The sequence below is a fragment of the Oncorhynchus nerka genome, linkage group LG10 (genome assembly GCF_034236695.1).
Source record: "Oncorhynchus nerka isolate Pitt River linkage group LG10, Oner_Uvic_2.0, whole genome shotgun sequence".
NCBI classification, from domain to species: Eukaryota; Metazoa; Chordata; class Actinopteri; order Salmoniformes; family Salmonidae; genus Oncorhynchus; species Oncorhynchus nerka.
The window spans coordinates 75,398,030-75,425,977 of NC_088405.1; the positions used below are offsets into that span (position 1 = coordinate 75,398,030).

General features: G+C 43.1%; 1 protein-coding gene across 1 annotated transcript in view; it reads left to right on the forward strand.

Annotated features, from left to right (window-relative positions):
- LOC115136004 (cell adhesion molecule 1-like) overlaps nucleotides 1-27,948 on the forward strand; it is a 500,413-nt gene that overhangs the window by 418,484 nt on the left and 53,981 nt on the right. The window contains exon 9 of the mRNA XM_065023748.1: nucleotides 23,026-23,109. Coding sequence (XP_064879820.1) covers nucleotides 23,026-23,109 — 84 coding nt within the window. The remainder of the gene's footprint in view (nucleotides 1-23,025; nucleotides 23,110-27,948) is intronic.

Here is a 27,948-nt window from a genome sequence, read left to right on the forward strand (position 1 = left end):
CTGTATGTTAAGTGTTAGACAAAGATAGAGAGATGGGCAGTGAGTGAGTTGTATTCATAAACATTTAGTGTATGTGAACACAGTCACTCTGCCATCACAGACAATATATGACGATCAGCGAGTCCCGGTTCCTTCTCCCACTTCTCACTGCTTGTGTTCCAAAAGTTAGCCTCAGCTCAAGGTTTAAATGCTGTGGTTGGTAATTGCACCAGGGTTTTTTCCACATCTCTCCACCAGCTTTGAACCTCCGCTCTGGGCATGTGAGAGCGCTCTCTCCTTTTCCCTCCTCTCCTACTGAAAGAAACAACAAAAGATAGAGGCTGATGTTAATGGGAAGAGAGCTATGATAATAGAGGCTCTGTCTGCTCTTTGATGACTTTGGTTTCTGCACCCCCGCTCTAACATTTAGGTAGTGCCCGTAATGGCATCATATTCCCTACATAGTCCACCACATTTGATCTAAGCCCTGTGGGCCCAGGTCAAAAGTAGTGCACTATATCGGGAATAGGGTGCCGTTAACCACTCAGCCCTACTGTAATACAGTCGTGCATCAGGTCCCACATTAAACTTGGTAATGAAGGGATGTACAGGACAATGCAGGGTCCGGGCTGTCTGCGCCTAATCTTGCGCCATGTTCCTCTAACACACACATGCAAGTGAGCACAAAATTCACCGGAGTGACAAAATGTTAGCGAAGCGAACGCACTGACACTGAAATATCCTCCCCTCTCTCCAGCTCTCAACTCAAAGACAGGCAGTGATGGCATCTGCATGTAGCTGCACACATTCCCCTTCAAATTAACAGACAGACATCTTCTTATTACAAACATAGCAGCCCCGACGTATCGGAGATGGCAAGCGAGTCACACACTGACATACAAACAGAGATGCACACACATGTAATACAAATGTTGTCTGAGCCATTATGAAAATGTACCTCAGGGTTCTGCCAAAATACATAATTTTAAAAATCAAACAAATCTGCAAAAGTGAGTAATGTGTGTGTGACATTCAGAGATTTTTGTAGTTAAGTGTTTATTTCAGGTATTACTAGCTACACTGGTACTACATGTTTTCACTATAATGCACTTTCCTGCTGGTTAAGTTGTGGGAAATTACAATAGGAAATCCATTTGAGTTATTACTGTCCCAGTATGCTCAGTGGGGGGCTCAATATCCTCTAGGTTCGAGTGGTCTGGAAATGTAATGTGTTATAGGCTTTCCCCCCCTTCCATCATTTACCATTCACTCCTGAACCAATCAAAGCCACGTACAGTAAGTCAAGAAGCCTCCCTATCCCTCCCCATCCTGCCTCCCTTCAGTCACCAGGCAGAACAGATGTAGCACTGGCCCCCATACCTCTAATATGTTTGTTTCCTCGACTATTGTGAAACTAAGTGATGGAGAGCACCGGGAGTGCAGCTGACACTAACCTGGTTACCGGGAGAAAGAATGCATTCCCCGGTACCCATTTCTTCAAGTGGCCCGTGGATAAAGGAAAATCGGTGGGGCCCTGCAGTCGAATGAGATCTAGCACCCAGGACTTTAACCAGTTTACAGAGCCAGCGTTAACCCAATTAACAGGACCTCCCTCCTTCCCAAGCTCTGCCTTTTAGTCCTCCGTGCTCTGCGGCTTGTCGCTCTCCTCTCGGCTCCCTAAGACTTCCACCTCCTCCTCCTTCCAGGGGTTTTCTCCTCCCAGCTCCTGGCATCGGCGCTGAAGAACCATTGCTGCTGTTGGCGATACACTCTACAAAACTGGTCTGGAGTGGAGCTTTGTTTATCCCAACCACCAACACCCGACCTGAGTCAAGTGTCGCTAACAGTTTGTGGAAATGGAAGTTGTATTATTGTGTGGCCGGTACAGTATTAATGCCCCCTGGAAGGAGACACACAGCCAAAACTGAAAAAATGTATCGGACCCTTTACAGTAACCTTGTTAGCCTTCATCCTACAGCTGTATCTACAATCTGGCTTGGAAAATGAAAAACATAATGAAAAACATTGTCGCAAATAAAGAGCCACCGGTTCCTAATACGCACCCTAACCTAGTATAGGGGAACATATTTTGTCATCAGATGTGACTTACAATCAGGCAGCCTAACTGGAGACAATCTACAGGACACCAGCTGCAGGGAAACGACATGTGCAGTCCTGCCACAGCCAGACCCACTCCCATCAGCCAGCCATTATAATGAAGTCGTAAATTCTCTCCTCTTGACAACCTCCTCCAACGCCCATTCTTAACCAGGGTCTTGTGCTCGTTCATTGCTCCTGGTTAGGGCTCGGGCTGGCACTTCAATTTGCAAGGCAGCCTGAGATCAATGGTAGACTATGAGATCATGTCAGACATGGCTAGTGACTACTGTGACACGCATAACATGCAAATGTATAGAATCAGATCAAATCATATTTTATTTGCAGCATACACATATTTAGCAGATGTTATTGCGGGTGTAGTGAAATGCTTGTGTTCCTAGCTCCAACAGTGCAGTAGTATCCAACAATACAGAAATATATACTGTGCCTTCAGAAAGTATTCAGACCCCTTGACGTTTTCCACATTTTGTTAACGTTACAGCCTTATTCTAAAATGGGTTTAATAAAAATAAATCCTCAGCAATCTACACACAATACCCCATGATGACATAGCAAAACAGGTTTTCTGAATTCTTTGCACATGTATTAAACATTTAAAACAGATACCTTATTTACATAAGTATTCAGACCCTTTGCTATGAGATTTGAAATTGAGCTCAGGTGCATCCTGTTTTCATTGAATATGCTTGAGATGTTTCTACAACTTGATTGGAGTCCACCTGTGATAAATTAATTTGACTGGGCATGATTTGGAAAGGCACACACCTGTCAAGAGTTTGGACACTCCTACTCATTCAAGGGATTTTCTTTAATTTTACTATTTTTTACATTGTAGAATAATAGTGAAGACATCAAAACTATTAAATAACACATATGGAATCATGTAGTAACTCAAAAAGTGTTAAACTAACATAAATATATTTGAGATTTGAGATTCTACAAAGTAGCCACCCTTTGCCTTGATGACAGCTTTGGCATTCTCTCAACCAGCTTCATGAGGTAGTCACCTGGAATTTCAATTAACATGCATGCCTTCTTCATCCAGCTTCCCTTGGAATGCTTTTCCAACCATCTTGAAGGAGTTCCCGCATATGTTGAGCACTTGTTGGCTACTTTTCCTTCACGCTGCGGTCCAACTCATCCCAAACCATCACAATTGGGTTGAGGTCAGGTGATTGTGGAGGCCAGGTCATCTGATGCAGCACTCCATCACTCCCCTTCTTGGTCAAATAACCCTTACACAGCCTGGAAGTGTGTTGGGTCATTGTCCTGTTGAAAAACAAATGATAGTCCCATTAAGCGCAAACCAGATGGGATGGTGTATTGCTGCAGATTGCTGTGGTAGCCATGCTGGTTAAGTGTGCCTTGAAGTCTAAATAAATCACAGACAGTGTCACCAGCAAAGCACCCCCACACCATCACACCTCGTCCTCCATGCTTCATGGTGGGAACCACACATGCAGAGATAATCTGTTCACCTACTCTGTTTTAATGGCCCAAAGGACAAATTTCCACTGGTCGAATGTCCATTGCTCGTGTTTCCTGGCCCATGCAAGTCTCTTCTTCCTGTTGGTGTCCTTTACTAGTGGTTTCTTTGCAGCAATTCGACCATGAAGGCCTGATTCACACAGTCTCCTCTGAACAGTTTATGTTGAGATGTCTGTTACTTGAACTCTGTGAAGCATTTATTTGGGCAGCAATTTCTGAGGCTGGTAACTCTAATGAACTTATCCTCTGCAGCAGAGGTAACTCTGGGTCTTCCTTTCCTGTGACGGTCCTCTTGAGAGCCAGTTTCATCCATAGCGCTTGATGTTTTTTGCGACTGCATTTGAAGAAACGTTCAAAGTTCTTGAAATGTTCCGTATTAACTAACATTCATGTCTTAAAGTAATGATGGACTGTCATTTCCCTTTGCTTATTTGAGCTGTTCTTGCCATAATATGGACTTGGCCTTTTACCAAATAGGTCTCGATCTTCTGTATACCACCCCTACCTAATGAAAGATATTCCACAAATTAACCTTTACTGGATCAGTGTCCTAATATTGCTGCTCAACATATGCGATATTTGACTAGAACGGCGTTGTATACAAAAGCCAACTTTTCGGGACATAGACATGTCTCATATGGTCAGAAATCTTAAATTATTGTTAATCTAACTGCAGTCCAATTTTCTGTAGCAATTATAGCGAAAAAAATAACATGCTATAGTTTGAGGATAGTGCACAACAACAAAATACTTATCAAGGCAACTGGTTTGATTCATTCACCTCTGACTGTATATAAATGTACTTACATTCGGTAGTTTTGTTTGATAAAATAGATTTTTATATCCTAACACGATCCAAGTCTTTCTACTTGCAAAAAAACTATCTATGAAATCTCACTGGCTAAACCTTGTTTCACCCAGTCAAGTTCGGTTTCTGTGCAATCCTTAGACACTCTAGAAAGCAACCAAACTTTGTTTCATCATTCTACACTACATAGTGGCTTTTCAACACGTCAATTAGCCCACGAAGGACAGCCATCATTACGCACCAAAAAGACGGGCGGTTTTCATTTGATTTGACAGTCTCTCAGTCCAATGACCATTTATCGTTTTGAAATATAGAAACATTTCAGATCTTCAACCAAAACCTAATATTGGATAAAAGGAACCTGAGTTTACAAATAACAAAAAATATATATACTTATTTTATTTATTTATTTAACAAAATTATCCAATACCCAATTCCCCTGTGTGAAAAAGTAATTGCTCCCTTACACTCAATAACTGGTAGTGCTAGTGCTGGCCACTGCCCTCATTCAATGCCATTTTGACTACGGTAGTTCTTCCTGGTTTGGGTGCGCTTCTAAGCTTCTGATGTGGAAGCTCCAGAATAATCTGCTCTCAGGAACTAAACTGGCTGCCTGTAGAGGCTATGGTGCCCAGATGAGACTGGGTATGGTTTACAGGAATATTTGTGGTTCTGCGCCCAGATATCTAACTGATTACTTACCCCATGTTAAAGATGCACACAATCACAGCACCAGATCAGGTGTTGCTAATGTGTGCTTATACATGTAATTCTGGGAAAGGTACTTTCTTGAATACTGGAGCCTCAGAGTGGAATGAGTTGCCTCTGCCTATAAAATCAACATCCTTTCTGGGCAGCTTTAAAAAAAAGTTAAAACAGTTTGATGTGTTCTGTGCCTATTCAATATACCTTACGATGCAACTGCAATGATGACATAGATGTTCTTCTTCTTTGTTTTAGTTTTATTATCTCGCTGTCAACTGTGTGCAACGGTGTTGATCTTGCCTAGCCATCTTGTCTCAAGATGACCACAATGGAAATAAGTCCCAGACTTTGTGTGTTATCCTCAATAATTTTACTAATGTGCATGTATGGCTTTTCAAGTTTTATGTGTGCTTGTTTTTTTAAATGGTCAAGTTAATAAACTAAACAAAAAGAACACATTTAGCTGCCATAACTGCAACCAAATGTTTCCTGTAGTTGTTGATTAGACTCTCACATCGCTGTGGAGGAATTTTAGCTCACTCTTGCATGCAGAACTACTTTAACTCAGCGACATTTGTCGGTTTTCAAGCATGAACTGCTCGTTTCAAGTCCTGCCACATCTCAATTGGGATCAGGTCTGGACTTTCACTAGGCCATTCCAAAAAGTCAAATGTGTTGCTTTTTAACCATTTTCATGTAAACTTGATTGTGTATTTTGGATCTTTGTCTTTCTGCATGACCAAGTTGCGCTTCATTTTCAGCTCACAGACGGATTTTTACATTTACATTTACATTTAAGTCATTTAGCAGACGCTCTTATCCAGAGCGACTTACAAATTGGTGCTTTCACCTTATGACATCCAGTGGAACAGCCACTTTACAATAGTGCATCTAGGTATTTTAAGGGGGGGGAGAAGGATTACTTTATCCTATCCTAGGTATTCCTTAAAGAGGTGGGGTTTCAGGTGTCTCCGGAAGGTGGTGATTGACTCCGCTGTCCTGGCGTCGTGAGGGAGTTTGTTCCACCATTGGGGGGCCAGAGCAGCGAACAGTTTTGACTGGGCTGAGCGGGAACTGTACTTCCTCAGTGGTAGGGAGGCGAGCAGGCCAGAGGTGGATGAACGCAGTGCCCTTGTTTGGGTGTAGGGCCTGATCAGAGCCTGGAGGTAGTGAGGTGCCGTTCCCCTCACAGCTCCGTAGGCAAGCACCATGGTCTTGTAGCGGATGCGAGCTTCAACTGGAAGCCAGTGGAGAGAGCGGAGGAGCGGGGTGACGTGAGAGAACTTGGGAAGGTTGAACACCAGACGGGCTGCGGCGTTCTGGATGAGTTGTAGGGGTTTAATGGCACAGGCAGGGAGCCCAGCCAACAGCGAGTTGCAGTAATCCAGACGGGAGATGACAAGTGCCTGGATTAGGACCTGCGCCGCTTCCTGTGTGAGGCAGGGTCGTACTCTGCGGATGTTGTAGAGCATGAACCTACAGGAACGGGCCACCGCCTTGATGTTATTTGAGAACGACAGGGTGTTGTCAGGATCACGCCAAGGTTCTTAGCGCTCTGGGAGGAGGACACAATGGAGTTGTCAACCGTGATGGCGAGATCATGGAACGGGCAGTCCTTCCCGGGAGGAAGAGCAGCTCCGTCTTGCCGAGGTTCAGCTTGAGGTGATGATCCGTCATCCACACTGATATGTCTGCCAGACATGCAGAGATGCGATTCGCCACCTGGTCATCAGAAGGGGGAAAGGAGAAGATTAATTGTGTGTCGTCTGCATAGCAATGATAGGAGAGACCATGTGAGGTTATGACAGAGCCAAGTGACTTGGTGTATAGCGAGAATAGGAGAGGGCCTAGAACAGAGCCCTGGGGACACCAGTGGTGAGAGCACGTGGTGAGGAGACGGATTCTCGCCACGCCACCTGGTAGGAGCGACCTGTCAGGTAGGACGCAATCCAAGCGTGGGCCGCGCCGGAGATGCCCAACTCGGAGAGGGTGGAGAGGAGGATCTGATGGTTCACAGTATCGAAGGCAGCCGATAGGTCTAGAAGGATGAGAGCAGAGGAGAGAGAGTTAGCTTTAGCAGTGCGGAGCGCCTCCGTGATACAGAGAAGAGCAGTCTCAGTTGAATGACTAGTCTTGAAACCTGACTGATTTGGATCAAGAAGGTCATTCTGAGAGAGATAGCGGGAGAGCTGGCCAAGGACGGCACGTTCAAGAGTTTTGGAGAGAAAAGAAAGAAGGGATACTGGTCTGTAGTTGTTGACATCGGAGGGATCGAGTGTAGGTTTTTTCAGAAGGGGTGCAACTCTCGCTCTCTTGAAGACGGGAGGGACGTAGCCAGCGGTCAGGGATGAGTTGATGAGCGAGGTGAGGTAAGGGAGAAGGTCACCGGAGATGGTCTGGAGAAGAGAGGAGGGGATAGGGTCAAGCGGGCAGGTTGTTGGGCGGCCGGCCGTCACAAGACGCGAGATGTCATCTGGAGAGAGAGGGAGAAAGAGGTCAGAGCACAGGGTAGGGCAGTGTGAGCAGAACCAGCGGTGTCGTTTGACTTAGCAAACGAGGATCGGATGTCGTCGACCTTCTTTTCAAAATGGTTGACGAAGTCATCTGCAGAGAGGGAGGAGGGGGGAGGGGGAGGAGGATTCAAGAGGGAGGAGAAGGTGGCAAAGAGCTTCCTAGGGTTAGAGGCAGATGCTTGGAATTTAGAGTGGTAGAAAGTGGCTTTAGCAGCAGAGACAGAGGAGGAAAATGTAGAGAGGAGGGAGTGAAAGGATGCCAGGTCTGCAGGGAGGCGAGTTTTCCTCCATTTCCGCTCGGCTGCCCGGAGCCCTGTTCTGGATGACCTGAGTTTTTCCTGTAGAATTCTCTGATACAGAGCAGAACTCATGTTTCCTTCTATTATGGCAAGTTGTCCAGGTCCTGAGGCAGCAAAGCATCCCCAAACCATCACACTACCACCACCATGCTTGACTGTTGGTATGAAGTTCTTACTGTGGAATACAGTGTTTGGTTTTCGTAGACACAATGGGACCCATCTCGTCCAAAACGTTGACTCAAGTTTGCCAAAAAGCACCTGGAAGCACTTGGATGATCATCAAGACTCTTGGAAGAATGTTCTATGGACAGATGAGTCAAAAATATAACTTTTTGGGTGACATGAGTCCCATGTATGCCTATATGTAAATATGGGTCTCACAATGGGCCTCGGGATCTCGTCACAGTATTTCTGTGCATTCAAATTCAGTTTGTTGTCCGTATCTTATGCCTGCCCTTACCATAACCCCACCGCCACCATGGGGTATTTCGTTGACATTAGCAAACCGCTCGCCCACACAACACCATACACGTCTGTGGACGAATTGACGTTGGGGGCGGCTTATAGAATAGAAATTAATATTAGATTATCTGACAACAGCTCCGGTGGACATTCCTGCAGTCAGCAATCCAAATGCACGCTCCCTCAAAACTTGAGACATCTGTGGTAATGTGTTGTGTGACAAAACATCACATTTTAGAGTGGCCTTTTATTGTCCCCAGCACAAGGTGCACCTTTGTAATGAGCATGCTGTCTCATCAGATTCTTGCTATGCAACACTTGTCAGGTGGATGGTTTATCTTGGCAAAGGAGAAATGCTCACTAACAGGGATGTAACCACATTTGTGCACCAAATTTTAGAGAAATAAGCTTTTTCTGTGCGTATGGAACATTTCTGGAATCTTTATTTTAGCTCGTGAAACATGGGACCAACACTTTGTTCAGTGTAGGATTGGTTTTGACTAGAGAACAGTATATAGAGCCTCCCGAGTGACACTGCGGTCTAAGGCACTGCATCGCAGTGCTTGAGTCGTCACTACAGACCCGGGTTCGATCCAAGGCTGTGTCATAACCGGCCATGCCCGGGATTCCCATAGGGCGACGCACAATTGGCCCAGCGTCGTCCGGGTTAGGGGAGGGTTTGACTGGGGGGGGGCTTTACTTGCGGGCTCTAGCGACTCCTTGTGGCGGGCCGGGTGCCTGCATGCTGTCATCAGGCGAACGGTGTTTCCTTGGACACATTGGTGCAGGTTAGGCGGGTCATGTTTCGGAGGACGCATGACTTGAGCCCGTTGGGGAGTTGCAGCAATGAGACTGGATCGCAATTGGATATCATGAAATTGGGAAGAAAGAGGGGGCCTTCCTCTGACACCGCCTAGTATATACAGTGGGGCAAAAAAGTATTTAGTCAGCCACCAATTGTGCAAGTTCTCCCACTTAAAAAGATGAGGGAGGCCTGTAATTTTCATCATAGGTACACTTCAACTATGACAGACAAAATGAGAAAAAAATCCAGAAAATCACATTGTAGGATATTTAATGAATTTATTTGCAAATTATGGTGGAAAATAAGTATACGTTGACCTGTTTAAAGGTCTTGCTCACATCATGATCACACAGTCGTCCGGAACAGCTGGTGTTCTCATGCATGCTTCAGTGTTGCTTGCCTCAAAGCAAGCGTAAAAGGCATTAAGCTCGTCTGGTAGACTCGCGTCACTGGGCAGCTCGTGGCTGGGTTTCCCTTTTGTAGTCCGTAATATTTTTCAAGCCCTGCCACATCAAATCTCATTTATTTATAAAGCCCTTCTTACATCAGCTGATATTTCAGCTGCAGCAAGCAATGCAGGTGTAGAAGCACGGTGGCTAGGAAAAACTCCCTAGAAAGGCCAGAACCTAGGAAGAAACCTAGAGAGGAACCAGGCTATGAGGGGTGGCCAGTTCTCTTCTGGCTGTGCTGGGTGGAGATTATGACAGAACATGGCCAAGATGTTCAAATGTTCATAGATGACCAGCAGGGTCAAATAATAATAATCACAGTGGTTGTCGAGGGTGCAACAGGTCAGCACCTCAGGAGTAAATGTCAGTTGGCTTTTCATAGCCAATCATTCAGAGTATCTCTACCGCTCCTGCTGTCTCCAGAGAGTTGAAAACAGCAGGTCTGGGACAGGTAGCACGTCCAGTGAACAGGACAGGGTTCCACAGCCGCAGGCAGAGAACAGCTGAAACCGGAGCAGCAGCACGGCCAGGGGGACTGGGTACAGCAAGGAGTCATCAGGCCAGGCAGTCCCAAGGCATGGTCCTAGAGCTCAGGTCCTCCTCTGAGAGAGAAAGAGAGACGTAGCTGCTCTGTCCTGCCGATGCACGGAGAAGACAGCCAGGTCTTTATTATCCTTGTTGTCATTCAGCCACGTCTCAGTGAAACATAAGATATTAGTTTTTAATGTCCCGTTGGTAGGATAGTCTTAATTGCAGATCGTCCAGTTTGTTTTCCAATGACTGCACAGTGGCCAATAATACGGAGGGAAGTGGTGGTTTACCTACTCGTCGGCAAATTCTTACAAGGCTCCCCGCCCTCCTCCCCCTTTTTTTCTTCACGCTGATGACAGGGATTTGGTCCTTGTCTTGACAAAGCAGTATATCCTTTTTGTCTGACTTTTATTTTACATTTTTTAACCCTTATTTTACCAGGGAAGTTGACTGAGAACACATTCTCATTTACAGCAATGACCTGGGGAATAGTTACAGCGGAGAGGAGGAGGGATGAATGAGCTAATTGTGAGCTGGGGAGGATTAGGTGGCCATGATGGTATGAAGGCCAGATTTGGAATTTAGCCAGGACACCGGGGTTAACATCCCTACTCTTAAGATAAGTGCCATGGGATCTTTAGTGACCAAAGAGAGTCAGGACACCCGTTTAACGTCCCATCTGAAAGACGGCACCCTACACAGGGCAATGTCCCCAATCACTGCCCTGGGGCATTGGGATAATTGTTTAGACCAAAGGAAAGGGTGCCTCCTACTGGCCCTCCAACACCACTTCCAGCAGCATCTGTTCTCCCATCCAGGGACTGACCAGGACCAAACTCATTAATGAAACAAATATTTGTCCAGTTTGAGGTGAGTAAACACTTCTGATGTCCAGAAGCTCTTTTCGGTCATAAGAGATGGTAGCAGCAACATTATGTACAAAATGAATTTCAAACAATGTGAAAAAACAAACAAAATAGCACAGTTGGTTAGGAGCTCGTAAAACTGCAGCCATCCTCTCCGGCGCCATTATCCCTGCTGTCTCCTGAAGTCCATGAACACCTCCATTGTTTTGTTGACGTTGAGGGAGAGGTTATTTTTCCGGCTGTTCCAGGGCCCTCACCTCCTCCCTCTAGGCTGTCTAGTCATCGTTGGTAATCAGGACTAACACTGTTGTGTCGATATCAGCCTTCAATATGGAAGAGATAGCTTCTCTCCATCTTTATGGTTGAATAACATACAATTGCATAATTAGGAAATTGTACTGCTTCCCACGATGCAAGATGGCATTGATTTACACCAGCGAAGATGGGCTACAGTAATTTGCAGAGGGGTCTCCGTGATATTCACTCCCTCTAATGAAAATGAACACAATTAGGTTAACATACGAACAGATGCCATTCAAAACACATGAGTGGGCCCGACAAGGGACATTTCCCCTCGCAACCCCACACAGCGTTTATTAATGCGTAATTGTCCGCCCCTTGATTGCGTGAGACAAGCATTCGCTGCAGGTGTGCCGTTGGCTTCCAACGGCCATTGTTATCTTGGTGCCTTTGCCAGAGACTGTAATTGTTTTCCTTACCTCTTCTTTTCATCCTCTCCTCCTCCTAAGAGAGGCCCCCATCAATAGAATTTCTCATATCATGCAGCTGGCAGATTTGGGAGAGGTAGGGGGGTTTCTAATTCTTTGCGCGGCAAGTTCCGGGCACCATCCCATTGCTGTGCGGGTGACAGAGGGATGCCCAGCGCCTCGCTAAGAGTCGCCTACTATCTGCCAGGGTGATTAATGGGGGGGGTCACTCCTCTGTGCTGTTCATTAGCTTTTAATTGGAGTCAACCACCCCCAGTGCTCTTTTGGCAGTGGGAGATGTGTGTGCTTCAGTTATTGTTATTGTGCTGTAGTGTCACATCATTCACCCATCTCCACACTTATTTCATTTATCTCTGGAATGATTGAGTAAGAGGGATTTTAATCAGAACGAAAGTTCTACCTGTGTTTTGACCTCTAGTTTTTATTGACATACCACCTTGCACTACGGGGCCTAGTCATAAGAGGACGCGGATATTTCGTTTATCAACCTCAATCTGTTTTTAGCCTTTGGATATGCAAAACTTAAGGGGATGCACTATTATTGAGTTTCGAAGGGCTCAGGATGAGATTTGACCGGATTACTTTCCACTCCTCTCCAATATATAAAGCTGTGGTTGGTAGGGAAATCCACAGCCCAAAGTACAGTATACTTTAAGAGCTCTATTAGCCAGATCGTTCTGTTTTCCTCATTGACTTGAGTGAGGTTCTTATACTACACCCCACGTGCCAGTATACCACTCCCACACCTCTCTTTTGGTTAAAGGATTAATTGGCCTGTTGCCTGCCTGCCTCTCCCCTCCGTATGTCTGTGTATGTCTGATGTGTCATATCCACCTGAGCAAATTTTCAGAGGTGTGTTTATACTCCGCTGTCTAAGGGGATAAAAACGAGACACCGGAAGTGAAATAAGTATTTTAATGCAGCCTCCGCTCCAAGAACTCTGGGACTATTCTTCATCTGCCCCAGTATACGAACCACAGTGACTCAACAGGGAAACTCATTCAGCTTCCCATATTTGAAGTCAATAAGCTTCCACTGCGTTTGATACAACATCACTGGAATAGCAGGTAGTGTGGAGTGCTGCTTTTTGTACGGAAACCTTGCTTAATATTTGCTCCAGTTGAGCCTGTTTGGAGGGTGGCAAGCAGGGGAAGTATAGATCTTATTATCGCTGCCAAGTTTTTAATGAGCTATTGACACCGATGAACCCAAACATCTGCTGGGCCCTCGCAGTTCATTATGGGATAAATCCAATTAAGTAGCACCACCACCGAGCTGGAGTTTGTCAGCTCGCGACGTGTGTGAAACTCATCAGTGGCACAAGCCCAGTTAGTAAGGCTCCCGCCGCAAGATAGTCCCCCCTATTTGTCTGTTCAGCCATTCTTTTTTCAAGCCTTTGTTTATAGGAATGGAATATGTTCTTTGTTAGAAATAATACAAAAGAAATGATCTAAGATTAACGGAGTGTGTACAAATGCAGACCGCCTCAAGGCCAGGTTGGTTTGATTCTGAAATTGTTCCAGGCTGGATTCTCAAAGCAATACGGGTCGTTCCACGAAATGAGTCCCTTTTGGGTCATGTAACTTTTGATTTCACTGAACTTTTACATTCTGTCATGAAGAACACATGTTCAACTTAATAAAAAACATGTTTTCCCAATTCAAGAGGTTAAATAAAAAATATATACTATAGTGAATTCCTATTAAGTTCCCAAAAAAGTAACAGGGTTGACCGAAACAGGGTTGACGATTTAATTTCAATCAGCCATAAATCCCCTTGTGACAGAGGTACTGAAGCTTGTTGTGTGTAGCAGGGGTGGGCAATTGAATGCAAGCTTAAAAATAAAATAAAAACTGAAATTGTTCAAATAATTAAAATTCTGTGTATTGGTAACAGGTTTGACATGTTTGATTTTTTTCTTTTTAAGGAATGGTTACACCAACGAGTAATTCAGTCCACATAAAAGGGTTGACCATAAAATGAGGGACAAAAAAAAAATCAATAATCACATGAAAAAATGTATGATTTTCAAAAATGACTTTGTTAAAATCTTCCTAGAAGTCACAGAGACTACTCAGAGGGACATGTCAAAATGCTGAAATTGGCAATTTAAGTCTTTATTCATATATAAAATCTGACGTGTTGAATTTCCATGTGGTCTATATTAAAGGGCACTTCATTTTTTATTTTATTTTATTTTATTTTACCTTTATTTAACCAGGCAAGTCAGTTAAGAACAAATTCTTATTTTCAATGACGGCCTGGGAACAGTGGGTTAACTGCCTGTTCAGGGGCAGAACGACAGATTTGTACCTTGTCAGCTCGGGGGTTTGAACTTGCAACCTTCCGGTTACTAGTCCAACGCTCTAACCACTAGGCTACCCTGCCGCCCCATTTAATATAACAGGCTTTTAAAATGCAATATTGGTGCACGATTTCTACTTAAAATATCAAAGGGACGCAAAAGGGAACCATTTTGTGAACATGAACGCTCTCTAATAATGAATTACTTTCTTCTCCACACGTGTACCTATTTAATAAGGTGAAAAAGCCTCCTGGAGTCTAACAGAATACATTACAACAAAATATACTGAACAAAAAAATAAATGCAACAATTTAAAAAATGTACTGAGTTACAATTCATATCAGGAAATCAGTCATTTCAAATAAATTAATTAGGCCTTAATCTATGGATTTCACATGACTGGGAATACAGATATGCATCTGTTGGTCACAGATACCGTTAAAACAAAATGGGCCTCATCATCTTGTCACGGTATCTCTGCATTCAAATTGATAAAATACAATTATGTTCGTTGCCCGGAGCTTAAGCCTGCCCATACCATAACGCTACCACCACCACTCACGTTGACATCAGAAAACCGCTCGCGCAGACAATGCCATACATGTGGTCTGCAGTTGTGAGGCAGGTTGGAGGTACTGCCAAATTCTCTAAAATGACTTTTGGTAGATAAATTAACATTAATTTACCTGGCAACAGCTCTGGTGGGCACTCCTGCAGTCAGCATACCAATTGCACTCTCCCTAAAAACTTGACACGTCTGTGGCATTGTGGTGTTTGACAAAACTGTACATTTTAGAGTGTCCTTTTATTGTCCCCAGCACAAGGTGCACCTGTGTAATGATCATGCTGTTTAATCAGCTTCTTGATATGCCAGATCTGTCAGGTGGATGGATTATCTTGGCAAAGGAGAAATCCTCACTAACGTGGATGTAAATACATTTGTGCACAACATTTGAGAGAAATAAGCTTTTGTGCATATGGAACATTTCTGGGATCTTTTATTTCAGCTCATGAAACATGGGACCAACACTTTAAATGTTGCTTTTATATTTTTGTTCGGTGTACACTACCAGTCAAAAGTTTAAGAACCCCGACTCATTCAAGGGTTTTTCTTTATTTTTACAATTTTCTAGAATAAAAGTGAAGACATCAAAACTATGAAATAACACACATGGAATCATGCAGTAACCAAAAAAGTGTTAAACAAATCAAAATGTATTTTATATTTGAGATTCTTCAAAGTAGCCAACCTTTGCCTTGATGACAGCTTTGCACACTCTTGGCATTCTCTCAACCAGCTTCATGAGGTAGTCACCTGGAATGCATTTCAATTGACATGTGTGCCTTAAAACTTCATTTGTGGAATTTCTTTCCTTAATGCATTTGAGCCAATCAGTTGTGTTGTGACAAGGTAGGGGGGTAAACAGAAGATAGTATTTTACCAAGTCCATGTTATAGTAAGAAAAGCTCAAATAAGCAAAGAGAAATTACAGTTCATCATTACTTAAAGAGATGTCAATCCCAAAATGTCTAACCTGAAATGTTCTTCAAGTGCAGTCGCAAAAACCATCAAGTGCTATGATGAAACTGGAGCTCATGAGGACCACCAAATGAATGGAATACCCAGAGTTACCTGTGCTGCAGAGGATAGGTTCTTTAGAGTTACCAGCCTCAGAAATTGCAGCCCAAATAAATGCTTCACAGAGTTCAAGTAACAGACACATCTCAACATCAACTGTTCAGAGGAGGCTGCGTGAATCAGGCCTCCATGGTCTAATTTCTGCAAAAAAAACACTGCTAAAGGACACCAATAAGAAGAAGAGACTTGCTTGGGCCAAGAAACACGAGCAATGGACATTCGACCGGTGGAAATTTGTCTGTTGATCTGGAGTCCAAATGTGAGATTTTTGGTTCAAACCGCCATGTCTTTGTGAGACGCGGTGTGGGTGAACGGATGATCTCCGCATGTGTATTTCCCAACGTAAAGCAGGGAGGAGGAGGTGTGGGGGTGTTTTGATGGTGACACTGTCTGTGATTTATTTAGACTTCAAGGCACATCTAACCAGCATCTGGTTTGGGTTTAGTGGGACTATCATTTGTTTTTCAACAGGACAATGACCAATACACTTCCAGGCTGTGTAAGGGCTATTTGACCAAGAAGGTGAGTGATGGAGTGCTGAATCAGATTACCTCGCCTCCACAACCCTCCGACCTCAACCCAATTGAGATGGTTTGGGATGAGTGAATGAAAAGCAGCCAACAAGTGCTCAGCATATGTGGAAACAGCATTCCAGGTGAAGCTTGTTGAAAGAATGCCAAGAGTGTGCAAAGCTGTCATCAAGGCAAACGGTGGCTACTTTGAAGAATCTCAAATATAAATATATTTGTTAAACACTTCTTTGGTTACTACATGATTCCATATGTGTTATTTTATAGTTTTGATGTCTTCACTATTATTCTACAATGTAGAAAATAGTTTTTTTTTACTTTAAAAACCTTGAATGAGTAGGTGTTCTAAAATATTTGACCGGTAGTGTATATTACAACTGTTCCTCTTTGTCTAATGTACTGAAGTAAAGTACAGTTTAAATATACCCCTTTACATGGACAAGATGATCAACTATAGGCACTTCATCAATCTACTTTCTTCTTCTTAACGCCAAGCTGACTTCTTCAGTCAGTGTAGAAACGCATCATGCCACTACTCCCCAAGCTCCCTCCTGTCTCACCTTTGACAAAGATAATCAACATGGGTGCACTGTTCCGAAAAACGACGTGAAAGCAACTGCCCTGTCAAAGCACGTCTTATGAATCACAGGGAGTTTGGGACAGGTAACAACTAAGCTCTGACATCCCATGATCCATGAATGTACTTTATTGACAAGCCAAACATACAAATCTCTTTAAGTACCTCTCCCTTGGAGAAATATTCTGGCAAACTCGTCCACTTGTCCCCCCCCCCCTGGGGAGATGGAAAGTGCTACAGATATACCGACGGTATTCTGGATGGGCTCCAGTAGAGGGAAGGTGACCCTTGTATACACCACAAGATGGCCGCCGACTTTGAGTGTTGTTGACGTGAAGAAACATTTAGAAAGATGTATTGCTGCCCATTGTGATTTGATCCTCGTAGTAAAATGAAAGAATGTGTGTTTCAGTCCGGAAAAACTAAAGGGATATGGCACCAGTGAACCCAATTGGTTATGGTTAGGGTTAGAGTTATGGGTTGGCATGCTAGTCACATCTGTAAGTCACACCTGTTTTATTTACCCCAGCTTTTACCTCTGGAAGGGCAATTGAAAATGTTCAATAGCCTTGGTTACATCCCAAATGAAACCCTCTTTTTTCTGTGTGCACTACTTACTGGTCAAAATAGTGCACTATAATGGGAATAGGATGCCATTTGAGACACAGCCCTAGTCTACACCAGGTATGCTTAACATTTTGAGGTGAAGTCATAGCAGAGGTCCTTAGATTTCCCTCTAATCTCTTTTGACATCATTCATAAGCTATGAAAACAGCTCACTGGCATATGCTCATTTCAGACACACAAGTTGCAGCTAATATTACAAACTGTCAGTCAGAACCAAAAGCAATGAAAGTGATGGAGATATTGAACCCTCCATTTCAGTAGATACAAGCACCATTTCTTCATTTCTTTACCTTCAAGCTTGAATCAAATGTATTTGAGGTGTAGACTAACAGTGCAATCAATGCTTACTTACGGGCTCTTCCCAACAATGCAGAGAGAAAGAAAATAGAGAAATGGATAAGTATAACAAATAATAATAAAAGTAATAATAAATACACAATGAATAACGATAACTTGGCTATTTACACGGGGTACCAGTACAGAGTTGATGGGTACTAGGTAACTGAGGTAGATACTGTATGTACATATAACTAGGAATAAATTGACAGATAATGAATAGTAGCAGCAGCGTATGTGATTAGTCAAAAAAGTTAGTGTGAAAAGGGTCAATACAGGTAGTCCAGGTAGCTATTTGGTTAACTAATTAACTATGTATCAGTCTAATGGCTTGGAGTAGAAGCTGTTCAGGGTCCTGTTGGTTTCAGACTTGGTGAATCGGTACCGCTTGACATGCGGTAGCAGAGAGAACAGTCTATGACTTGGGTGGCTGGGGTCTTTTACGATTTTTAGGGCCTTCCTCTGACACCGCCTGATATAGTTGTGGGTGAACAGGGAATACAGGAGGGGACTAAGCACGCACCCCTTAGGGGCCCTCGTGTTGAAGGTCAGCATGGTGGATGTGTTGTTGCCTACTCTCATCACCTGGGGCAAACCATCAGGATGTCCAGGATCCAGTTGCAGAAGGAGGTATTCATTTCCAGGGTCCTCACACTCAACGTCACACTCAACATCACACTCAATAACCTCACACTCAACGTCAACAAAACTAAGGAGATGATTGTGGACTTCAGGAAACAGCAGAGGGAACACCCCCCTATCCACATTGATGGGACAGTAGTGGAGAGGGTAGTAAGTTTTAAGTTCCTCGGCGTACACATCACAGACAAACTGAATTGGTCCACCCACACAGACAGCATCGTGAAGAAGGCGCAGCAGCGCCTCTTCAACCTCAGGAGGCTGAAGAAATTCGGCTTGTCACCAAAAGCACTCACAAACTTCTACAGATGCACAATCGAGAGCGTCCTGTCGGGCGGGCTGTATCACCGCCTGGTACGGCAACTGCTCCGCCCACAACCGTAAGGCTCTCCAGAGGGTAGTGAGGTCTGCACAACGCATCACCGGGGGCAAACTACCTGCCCTCCAGGACACCTACACCACCCGATGTCACAGGAAGGCCATAAAGATCATCAAGGACAACAACCACCTGAGCCACTGCCTGTTCACCCCGCTATCATCCAGAAGGCGAGGTCAGTACAGGTGCATCAAAGCTGGGACCGAGAGACTGAAAAACAGCTTCTATCTCAAGGCCATCAGACTGTTAAACAGCCACCACTAACATTGAGTGGCTGCTGCCAACACACTGACTCAACTCCAGCCACTTTAATAATGGGAATTGATGGGAAATTATGTAAAATATATCACTATATCACTAGCCACTTTAAACAATGCTACCTAATATAATAATAATACACACCCTACATTATTCATCTCATATGTATATGTATATACTGTACTCTATATCATCTTTATGTAATACATGTATCACTAGTCAGATGTGACAAATAAAATTTGATTTGATTTAGCTTAGTGATGAGCTTTGAGGGCACTATGGTGTTGAACGCTGAGCTTTAGTCAATGAACAGCCTTATCACATCTGTGTTCCTCTTGTTCAGGTGGGAAAGGGCAGTGTGGAGTGAAATAGAGATTACGTCTTCTGTGGTTCTATTGGGGCGCTATGCAAATTGGAGTGGGTCCAAGGTGTCTGCGATGATGGTGTTTATGTGAGCCATGACCAGTCTTCCAAAGCATTTCATGGCTACAGATGTGAATGCTACAGGGCAATAGTAATTTAGACAGGTTACCTTGGCATTCTTGAGCACAAGGACAATGGTGGTCTGCTGGAAACATGTAGTTATTACAGACTGGGTCAGGGAGAGGTTTAAAATGTCAGTGAAGATACTTGCAAGCTGGTCAACACATGCTCTGAGTAAGTGTCCTGGAAGTCCATCTGGCCCTGCGGCCTTTTGAATGTTAACTTGTTTAAAGATATTACTCGCATCGGCTACGGAGAGTGTGATCACACAGTTGTCCAGAACAGCTGATGCTCTCATGCATGGTTCAGTGTTTCTTGCCTCGAAGCAAGCATAGAAGGCATTTAGCTCGCCTGGTAGGCTTGCGTCACTGGGATGCTTACGGCTGTGTTTCCCTTTGTAATCTGTGATGTTTTGCAAGCCCTGCCACATCCAGCGAGCGTCAGAGCCAGTGTATTAGGATTCGATCATAGTCCTGTATTGATGCTTTGTCTGTCTGACGGTTCGTCAGTGGGCATAGCAGGATTTCTTAGAAGCATTATTTTCCTGCAGGGATGGGCAGCATTCATTTCATTTTATTGCCATGCATTATTGGCATTATTGGCGGCAGATAGCCTAGTGGTTAGAGCGTTGGGCCAATAACCGAAAGGTTGCTAGATCGGTAAAAATTGGTTGTTCTGCCCCTGAACAAGGCAGTTAACCCACTGTTCCTAGGCCGTAATTGTAAATATGAATTTGTTCTTAACTGACTTGCCCAGTTAAATAAAGTTTAAAAAATATATTTTAAAAAATGCGTCATTTCAAATATTATTTGCTTATCCTGTCAGTGATATTAAAAGGCTTGGTAAACACAGCATGTTTGAAGACAACGTTTAAGCTGTCACTGCCCACGCACGTCCGTCTCTCTGATGTGTCCCTCCCTGCCTGCCTGTCTTCCACATCTCATCATTAGTCTGTTGGAAAGTGTCTCTGGGCCCTCCTGCTGTGATGTTCTGATGGAACACAGACAACAAACAAAGCAGGGAGGGAGGTAGGATGGGAGACTGTCTGCAAATTTCCCCCCACCTACACAGATGTTAACACAGTGGTACCTGTCTGGCTAGATGGGGACAGACCGGCAAACAGTTGTGGCGGCGGGCGCAAGTCACTGCTCACGACTTTCAGCACAACAGAAAATTCTCTCTCTCTCTCTCTCAATTTCTACTTCGCTCTCACTCTCTCTCCATCCCCCTCCCTCTATTTCCCTCTTTCTCTCTCTCCCCCCCTCATTTCATTAACCTGTTTGGTTGTTGTCTCTCTCATCGCTGGAAAAAGCGGCCCCAATCACTCGCTCTTTGCACTCCTTTAACACTTCCCACTGTTTTTTGGTACACTCTCAGGCAATCTGAGCAGCATGCCGAGTGTTCGAGCCTCTCTCCTGACTGAAAGCCTCAGCCCCAGGTTCTTATTAATGCAGCACCACCACTCCGACTGAGAGAATGTCACTTTTGATGTCCCCCTACAGTTATTGGTGGGGGGTGAGCCGACTAATGAAGTAAAAGTAAAATGCAACTGGGGGGGTTGCCTTGAGCTGAAAGCTGTGTGTCGAACGTCCCTCCCTCCCTTAGACATCACGTTGTGCCACTGTGTGTGTTTGTTTGTTGATGTCATGGGCGTTGGACATTGCATTTTCATCACTAATCATGTCCATCATGTTTTTTAAAGGATCGAGTTTGGGATTTCTAGTTTTTTTCTGTTTGAACTTGTGATGGGGCTTTTTACTGATATAATGCCAACAGTATATCCGTAGGAGAGATTCATTGACACATTTGGATGCCGCAGCCCAAGCTCCAGTGTATTATGCACTAGCCAAGCATTTTTCGGGAATGGTGAATTTAAGTTATGCTGTATGTATTTATTACAGTGCCAGTCAAAAGTTTGGACTCACCTACTCATTCAAAGGTTTTTCTTTATTTTTACTATTTTCTATGTTGTAGAATAATAGTGAAGACATTGAAACTATGAAATAACACATGTACTAAGCAAAAATATGTTAAACAAATCCAAATATATTTTATATTTGAGATTCTTCAAAGTAGCCTCCCTTTGCCTTGACAGCTTTGCACACCCTTGGCATTCTTTCAACAAGCTTCACCTGAAATGCTTTTCCAACAGTCTTGGAGTTCCCACATGTGCTGAGCACTTGTTGGCTAATTTTCCTTCACTCTGCAGTCCAACTGATCCCAAACCGTCTCAATTGGGTTGAGGTCGGGTGATTGTGGAGGCCAGGTCATCTGATTCAGCACTCCATCACTCTCCTTCTTGGTCAAATAGCCCTTACACAGCCTGGAGGTGTGTTGGGTCATTGTCCTGTTGAAAAACAAATGATAGTGTCCATTACTTGAACTCTGTGAAGCATTTATTTGGGCTGCAATTTCTGAGGCTGGTATTTCTAATGAACTGCAGCAGTGTTAACTCTGGGTCTTCCTTTCCAGTGGTGGTCCTCATGAGAGCCAGTTTCATCATAGTGTTTGATGGTTTTTGCGACTGACCTTAATGTCTTAAAGTAATGAAGGACTGTCGTTTCGCTTTGCTTATTTGAGCTGTTCTTGCCCAAATATGGACTTGGTATTTTACCAAATAGGGCTATCTTCTGTATACCACCCCTACCTTGTCACAACACAACTGATTGTTTCAAACTCATTAAAAGGAAAGAAAGCCCACAAATTAACTTTTAACAAGGCACACCTGTTAATTTAAATTCATTCCAGGTGACTATCTCATGAAGCTGGTTGAGAGAATGCCAAGAGTGTGCAAAGCTGTCATCAAGTCAAAGGGTGGCTACTTTAAAGAATCTCAAATATAAAATATATTTCGATTTGTTCAGCACTTTTTTGGTTACTACATGATTCCATATGTGTTATTTAATCGTTTTGATATCTTCACTATTATTCTACAATGTTGAAAATTGTAAAAAAAAAATATATATAAAAAAATAAGAATATGAATGAGTAGGTGTGTCCAAACTTTTGACTGGTATTGTACATGGCAATTACTTGTCCAATAGGGGCAATGCGATTGCCTGTTAACATACTGTAGCCTCGCAACGAGGAAGGGCTAAACAGTGAGTTACGGCTTCTTAACTACTTTGAATGAATACCTAAACTTAATAAATGTTTTACATAACTTAGTTTATGACAGGCTTAGAGGCACACACATACACTATCACTGGTATCAATAATGTCCTCATCACAATTGCCTTATTTCACTGCAAATCCAGGTCCAAATACTATTTTAAATCATTTCTAATACTTTATCTGTGCTTGATTAAGCTGGCCTGACTTCATGCCAATACAACAGTCTCAACCCTGACAATCTGGCACTCTAGGCGGCCAAGCACAAACGCTCAAAGTATTTGAAAGATTTCAAGTGGTATTTTAACCCAGGTCTGTTTCGTTGTGTATTTTGTTTTCATGGTTTACTCATTAGTTTCTGTCTGTCATGTATTTGTTTTCTTCATCCAGATGCCCCCACCACTACCCCTATACCCACTACAACTACCACCACAATTCCCACCACCACCATCTCTCTCCCTGAAGCCACTGCAGGTACAGTATAACCTCCCACCACCTCCCTGTGTTTGTGTGTGCGCGTGCTGGTTGTGCGTGCATTGTTTGTGTGCATATGCGTTACCCACCACACCACAAACACCACCACTTACAACATCCACACTGTGAGTGTGTGCGTATGTAAGCATGTTTATTCTACAGGTACCATTACCACCACCCTCTACCCATGGTAATGTATGACCTGACAACCCCCTAGTGTGTGAGGAAAATATAACAATTTGCTGTCTGCCAGTCCTGATAAGATTGAGACATATTGTTATGTTTTTATTGTTGATCTCTGGAAGTTTGCAACCAAATCCTGGACTGGTAGATACCATGCAATCTCTACCAAGTCTGATTAAAAAATAGAGCATGTCTTGGTCTGGTACATAATCATGTCAGAAGTCTAACCCCGAAAATGGACATGATTTAGGAAATATGACAAATGCAGACATAATGGTGTTATCAGAATCGCAGGCCTTAGGCACAGACAGACGCTCCTGGCTCAGCACGTCCCAACATTACAAACAGGTGTCAGTCATGCATAGACCAAGGCAAAAACAGGCCTAATCGGTCAGGATTCTTTTTCCAAACAATTTCCATAAAATTGAGACTGAGATCTAAATAATAATAGTGGACATACAGTTGAAGTCGGAAGTTTACATACACCTTAGCTAAATACATTTAAACAGTTTTTCACAATTTCTGACATTTAATCCTAGTAAAACATTCCCTGTCTTGGGTCAGTTTGGATCACTTTATTTTAAGAATGTGAAATGTCAGAATAATAGTAGAGAGAATGATTTATTTCAGCTTTTATTTCTTTCATCACATTCCCAGTGGGTCAGAAGTTTACATACACTCAAATAGTATTTGGTAGCATTTCCTAAATTGTTTAACTTTGGTCAAATGTTTCAGGTAGCCTTCCACAAGCTGAGTCAGGTTTGTAGGCCTCCTTGCTCGCATGCTCTTTTTCAGTTCTGCCCACAAATTTCTATAGGATTGAGGTCAGGGCTTTGTGATGGCCACTCCAATATCTGGACTTTGTTGTCCTTAAGCCATTTTTCCACAACTTTGGAAGTATGCTTGGGGTCATTGTCCTTTTGGAAGACCCATTTGCGACCAAGCTTTAACTTCCTGACTGATGTCTTGAGATGTTGCTTCAATATATCCACATAATTTTCCTACCTCATGATGCCATCTATTTTGTGAAGTGCACTAGTCCCTCCTGCAGCAAAGCACCCCCACAATATGATGCTGCCACCCCGTGCTTCATGGTTGGGATGGTGCTCTTCGGCTTGCAAGCCTCCCCCTTTTTCCTCCAAACATAACGATGGTCATTATGGCCAAACAGTTCTATTTTTGTTTCATCAGACCAGAGGACATTTCTCCAAAAAGTATGACCTTTGTCCCCGTGTGCAGTTGCAAACTGTAGTCTGTCTTTTTTATGGCGGTTTTGGAGCAGTGGCTTCTTCCTTGCTGAGCAGCCTTTCAGGTTATGTCGATATAGGACTCGTTTTATTGTGGATATAGATCATTTTGTACCTGTTTCCTCCAGCATCTTCACAAGGTCCTTTGCTGCTGTTCTGGGATTGATTTGCACTTTTTGCACCGAAGTACGTTCATCTCTAGGAGACAGAATGTGTCTCCTTCCTGAGTGGTATGATGGCTGCGTGGTCCCATGGTGTTTATACTTGTGTACTATTGTTTGTACAGATGAATGTGGTACCTTCAGACGTTTGGAAATTGCTCCCAAGGATGAACCAGACTTGTGGAGGTCTACAAATATTTTTCTGAGGTCTTGGCTGATTTCTTTTGATTTTCCCATGATGTCAAGTAAAGAGGCACTGAGTTTGAAGGTAGGCCTTGAAATGCATCCACAGGTATACCTCTAATTGACTCAAATGATGTCAATTAGCCTATCAGAAGCTTCTAAAGCCATGACATCATTTTCTGGAATTTTCCAATCTGTTTAAAGGCACAGTCAACTTAGTGTATGTAAACTTCTGACCCACTGTGATACATAAGTGAAATAATCTGTCTGTAAACAATTGTTGGAAAAATTACTTCTGTCATGCACATAGTAGATAACTGACTTGCCAAAACTATAGTTTGTTAACAAGACATTTGTGGATTGGTTGAAAAACGAGTTTTAATGACTCCAACCTAAGTGTACAGTATGTAAACTTCCGACTTCAACTGTATATAGCATCCACATTTACAACAAAGTGACAGGATCAGGGTAATTAACACTAGAAAAGCCTGGCTTCTTGGGACCCCCCTTCAAGCCAAAACAAGTCATTTTGACTCCAATATTCTAACAGTCTAATAATTTATTTTATTTTTAATTTCACCTTTATTTAACCAGGTAGGCTAGTTGAGAACAAGTTCTCATTTGCAACTGCGACCTGGCCAAGGTAAAGCAAAGCAGTTCGACACATACAACAACACAGAGTTACACATGGAATAAACAAATATACAATCAATAATACAGTACGAAAATATAGAGCATGTGCAAATGAGGTAGGATAAGAGAGGTAAAGCAATAAATAGGCCATGGTGGCAAAGTAATTACAATATAGCAATTAAACACTGGAATGGTAGGATGTGTAGAGGATGAATGTGCAAGTTGAGATACTGGGGGGCAAAGGAGCAAGATAAATAAATACAGTATGGGGATGAGGTAGATTGGATGGGCTATTTACAGATGTGCTATGTACAGGTGCCGTTATCTGTGATCTGCTCTGACAGCTGGTGCTTAAAGCTAGTGAGAGAGGTAAGAGTCTCCAGCTTCAGAGATGAATAAATAATAAACACATTTCATATACAGTATGCTATCGTGAAACAAATATTATGGTTGTGTTTATGAAGGTCTTGAGTAACATTAGAATACAAAAACAATTAAAAGAACACAATAGCATTTTAATTAGTTAATGTTAATATAGGCTATCTGTTTCAATGTGCTCAAGTGTGGAGCGCATGGAACAGTGGTTATTCTTGGGAAAAGTTACATTTTGAAATAGAGCTCATTTCTTCAATTTGGTAGTATTTTAATTGTTTTGGAAACCTCAGACTGCTCTTTCTGATACTATACTGTATATAAATTAAAACGTCTTACCCTCATGTGACTTAAACAAGTAACTTCTTGGAAATTGTCCTCTTAACTTCTTATCAAATTCTAAAAGCATACGTGTGTTAAATATACTTATTTTGGAAAATTCAAGGACGGAAGGTGGCATGACTTTAAAAATGGCAGAGATATTTACATTTGTAATTCATATTAAGCAAAATAGTGTTAAAACACAAACTCAGATCTCGACGATCAGACGTACAAACGAACACTGTCTGATTATATTTTTGGATTATATTATATTTGGATTATATTTTTGTGTTCCTACTGGAGGGGCCAGGCTCAGGGTCCCTCCCACTGCAACTCGAGGCTGTCAATGGCACTCCTCAGAGTTGCCCGCTTACACCCATACTATTCTCTCTAAAATGTTCACCCGCTTTCTCTCTCCCTCTCCCTTTCTCTCCCACTCACCATCTCCCTCTCCCTTCTCCCCCTCTCTCTCTCCCTCTCTCTTTCTCCCTTTCTCTCCCACTCACCATCTCCCTCTCCCTTCTCTCTCTCTCTCCCTCTCTCTTTCTCCCTTTCTCTCTCGATCTCCCTTTCTCTCCCTCTCACCATCTCCTCTCCCTTCTCCCCCTCTCTCCTCTCTCTCTCGTTGCTCCCACAATCTTATCACGATCTGGGGCTGTATCTCGTCCTGTCTGACTCTTTTGTGTTTCCTATTTTCAAACGCTCAGACAAGAAAGCTGGAACTGGGACAGGCGGACGACTCCCTTCTCTTCCATTCACATTCATATATTGTAGAGCCGTAGACTCTTATTTCCTCTAGTGAGGTGCGTCTCACTTCGACCAGAAAAGTTCAGGTCCCTTGCCACTCCTCAAAATATATTTGTCTTATGCAAAAGCAATATGCGAAAAATTAACTGTCCCCTTGCGCTGTCGCGAGAATGCATTCACAATGACCGCAGTTAGCGGTAAAGTGATATGTTAAAGTTCAGATCGGTGCTCGACTAAACTTTTGTTAGCCTTTGGAGCTGGCGTTGTAAATGCTGAGCACTGATGTTATCATTGCATGGAGTCACTCGTTTGATCCTATTTCCTGTTATGGCTATTATACAGAAAGGATGTACATGGATATATTTAGCTCTGATCTCTCCCCTGCCTTTCTTGTATCATGTTGTACCTGATGCAATGAACAGGCAATAGATTTTATTTTTCTGTTGCAATTCCTGCTACCTTAGCTCACCAGTTATTGCAGATTCAATGTTTCTCCTTACTAATGCTTAGGCTTACTTTTAAGCCCCCCCAAATAAAACAGACTTTAATTTTTTTTTTTTTGTCTTGGAGAAACACTGACAAGATACCAATGAGTCCTCTAGATCTGGGACCACATGTACTGACCGTCTCAGAGTAAGAGTTCTGATCTATGATTAGTTTTGCCTTTGAGGTAAAAATGAATAAGACTACATGGACAGGGAGGGAGACCTGATCCTAGATCAGCACTTCTACTCTGAGACACTTTTTGACAACGAGCCCTAGTATTTGCAGGCTGCCAGTTGATCTATAATTGATGTTGAAACATTCTGTTAAGTGAGTAATGGATGTGACCTATCACTATCGCCAACTGTATTTCCTTTCTCAGTCCAATCGCTAATATGTGCATGACAAGACGATGTCACAAATCATTAATCAACTCTATTATGACATCTCGGTTGCCATACTATTGTGGACTAACTATAACCATTTGATTGTATTAGATTTTCAACTTA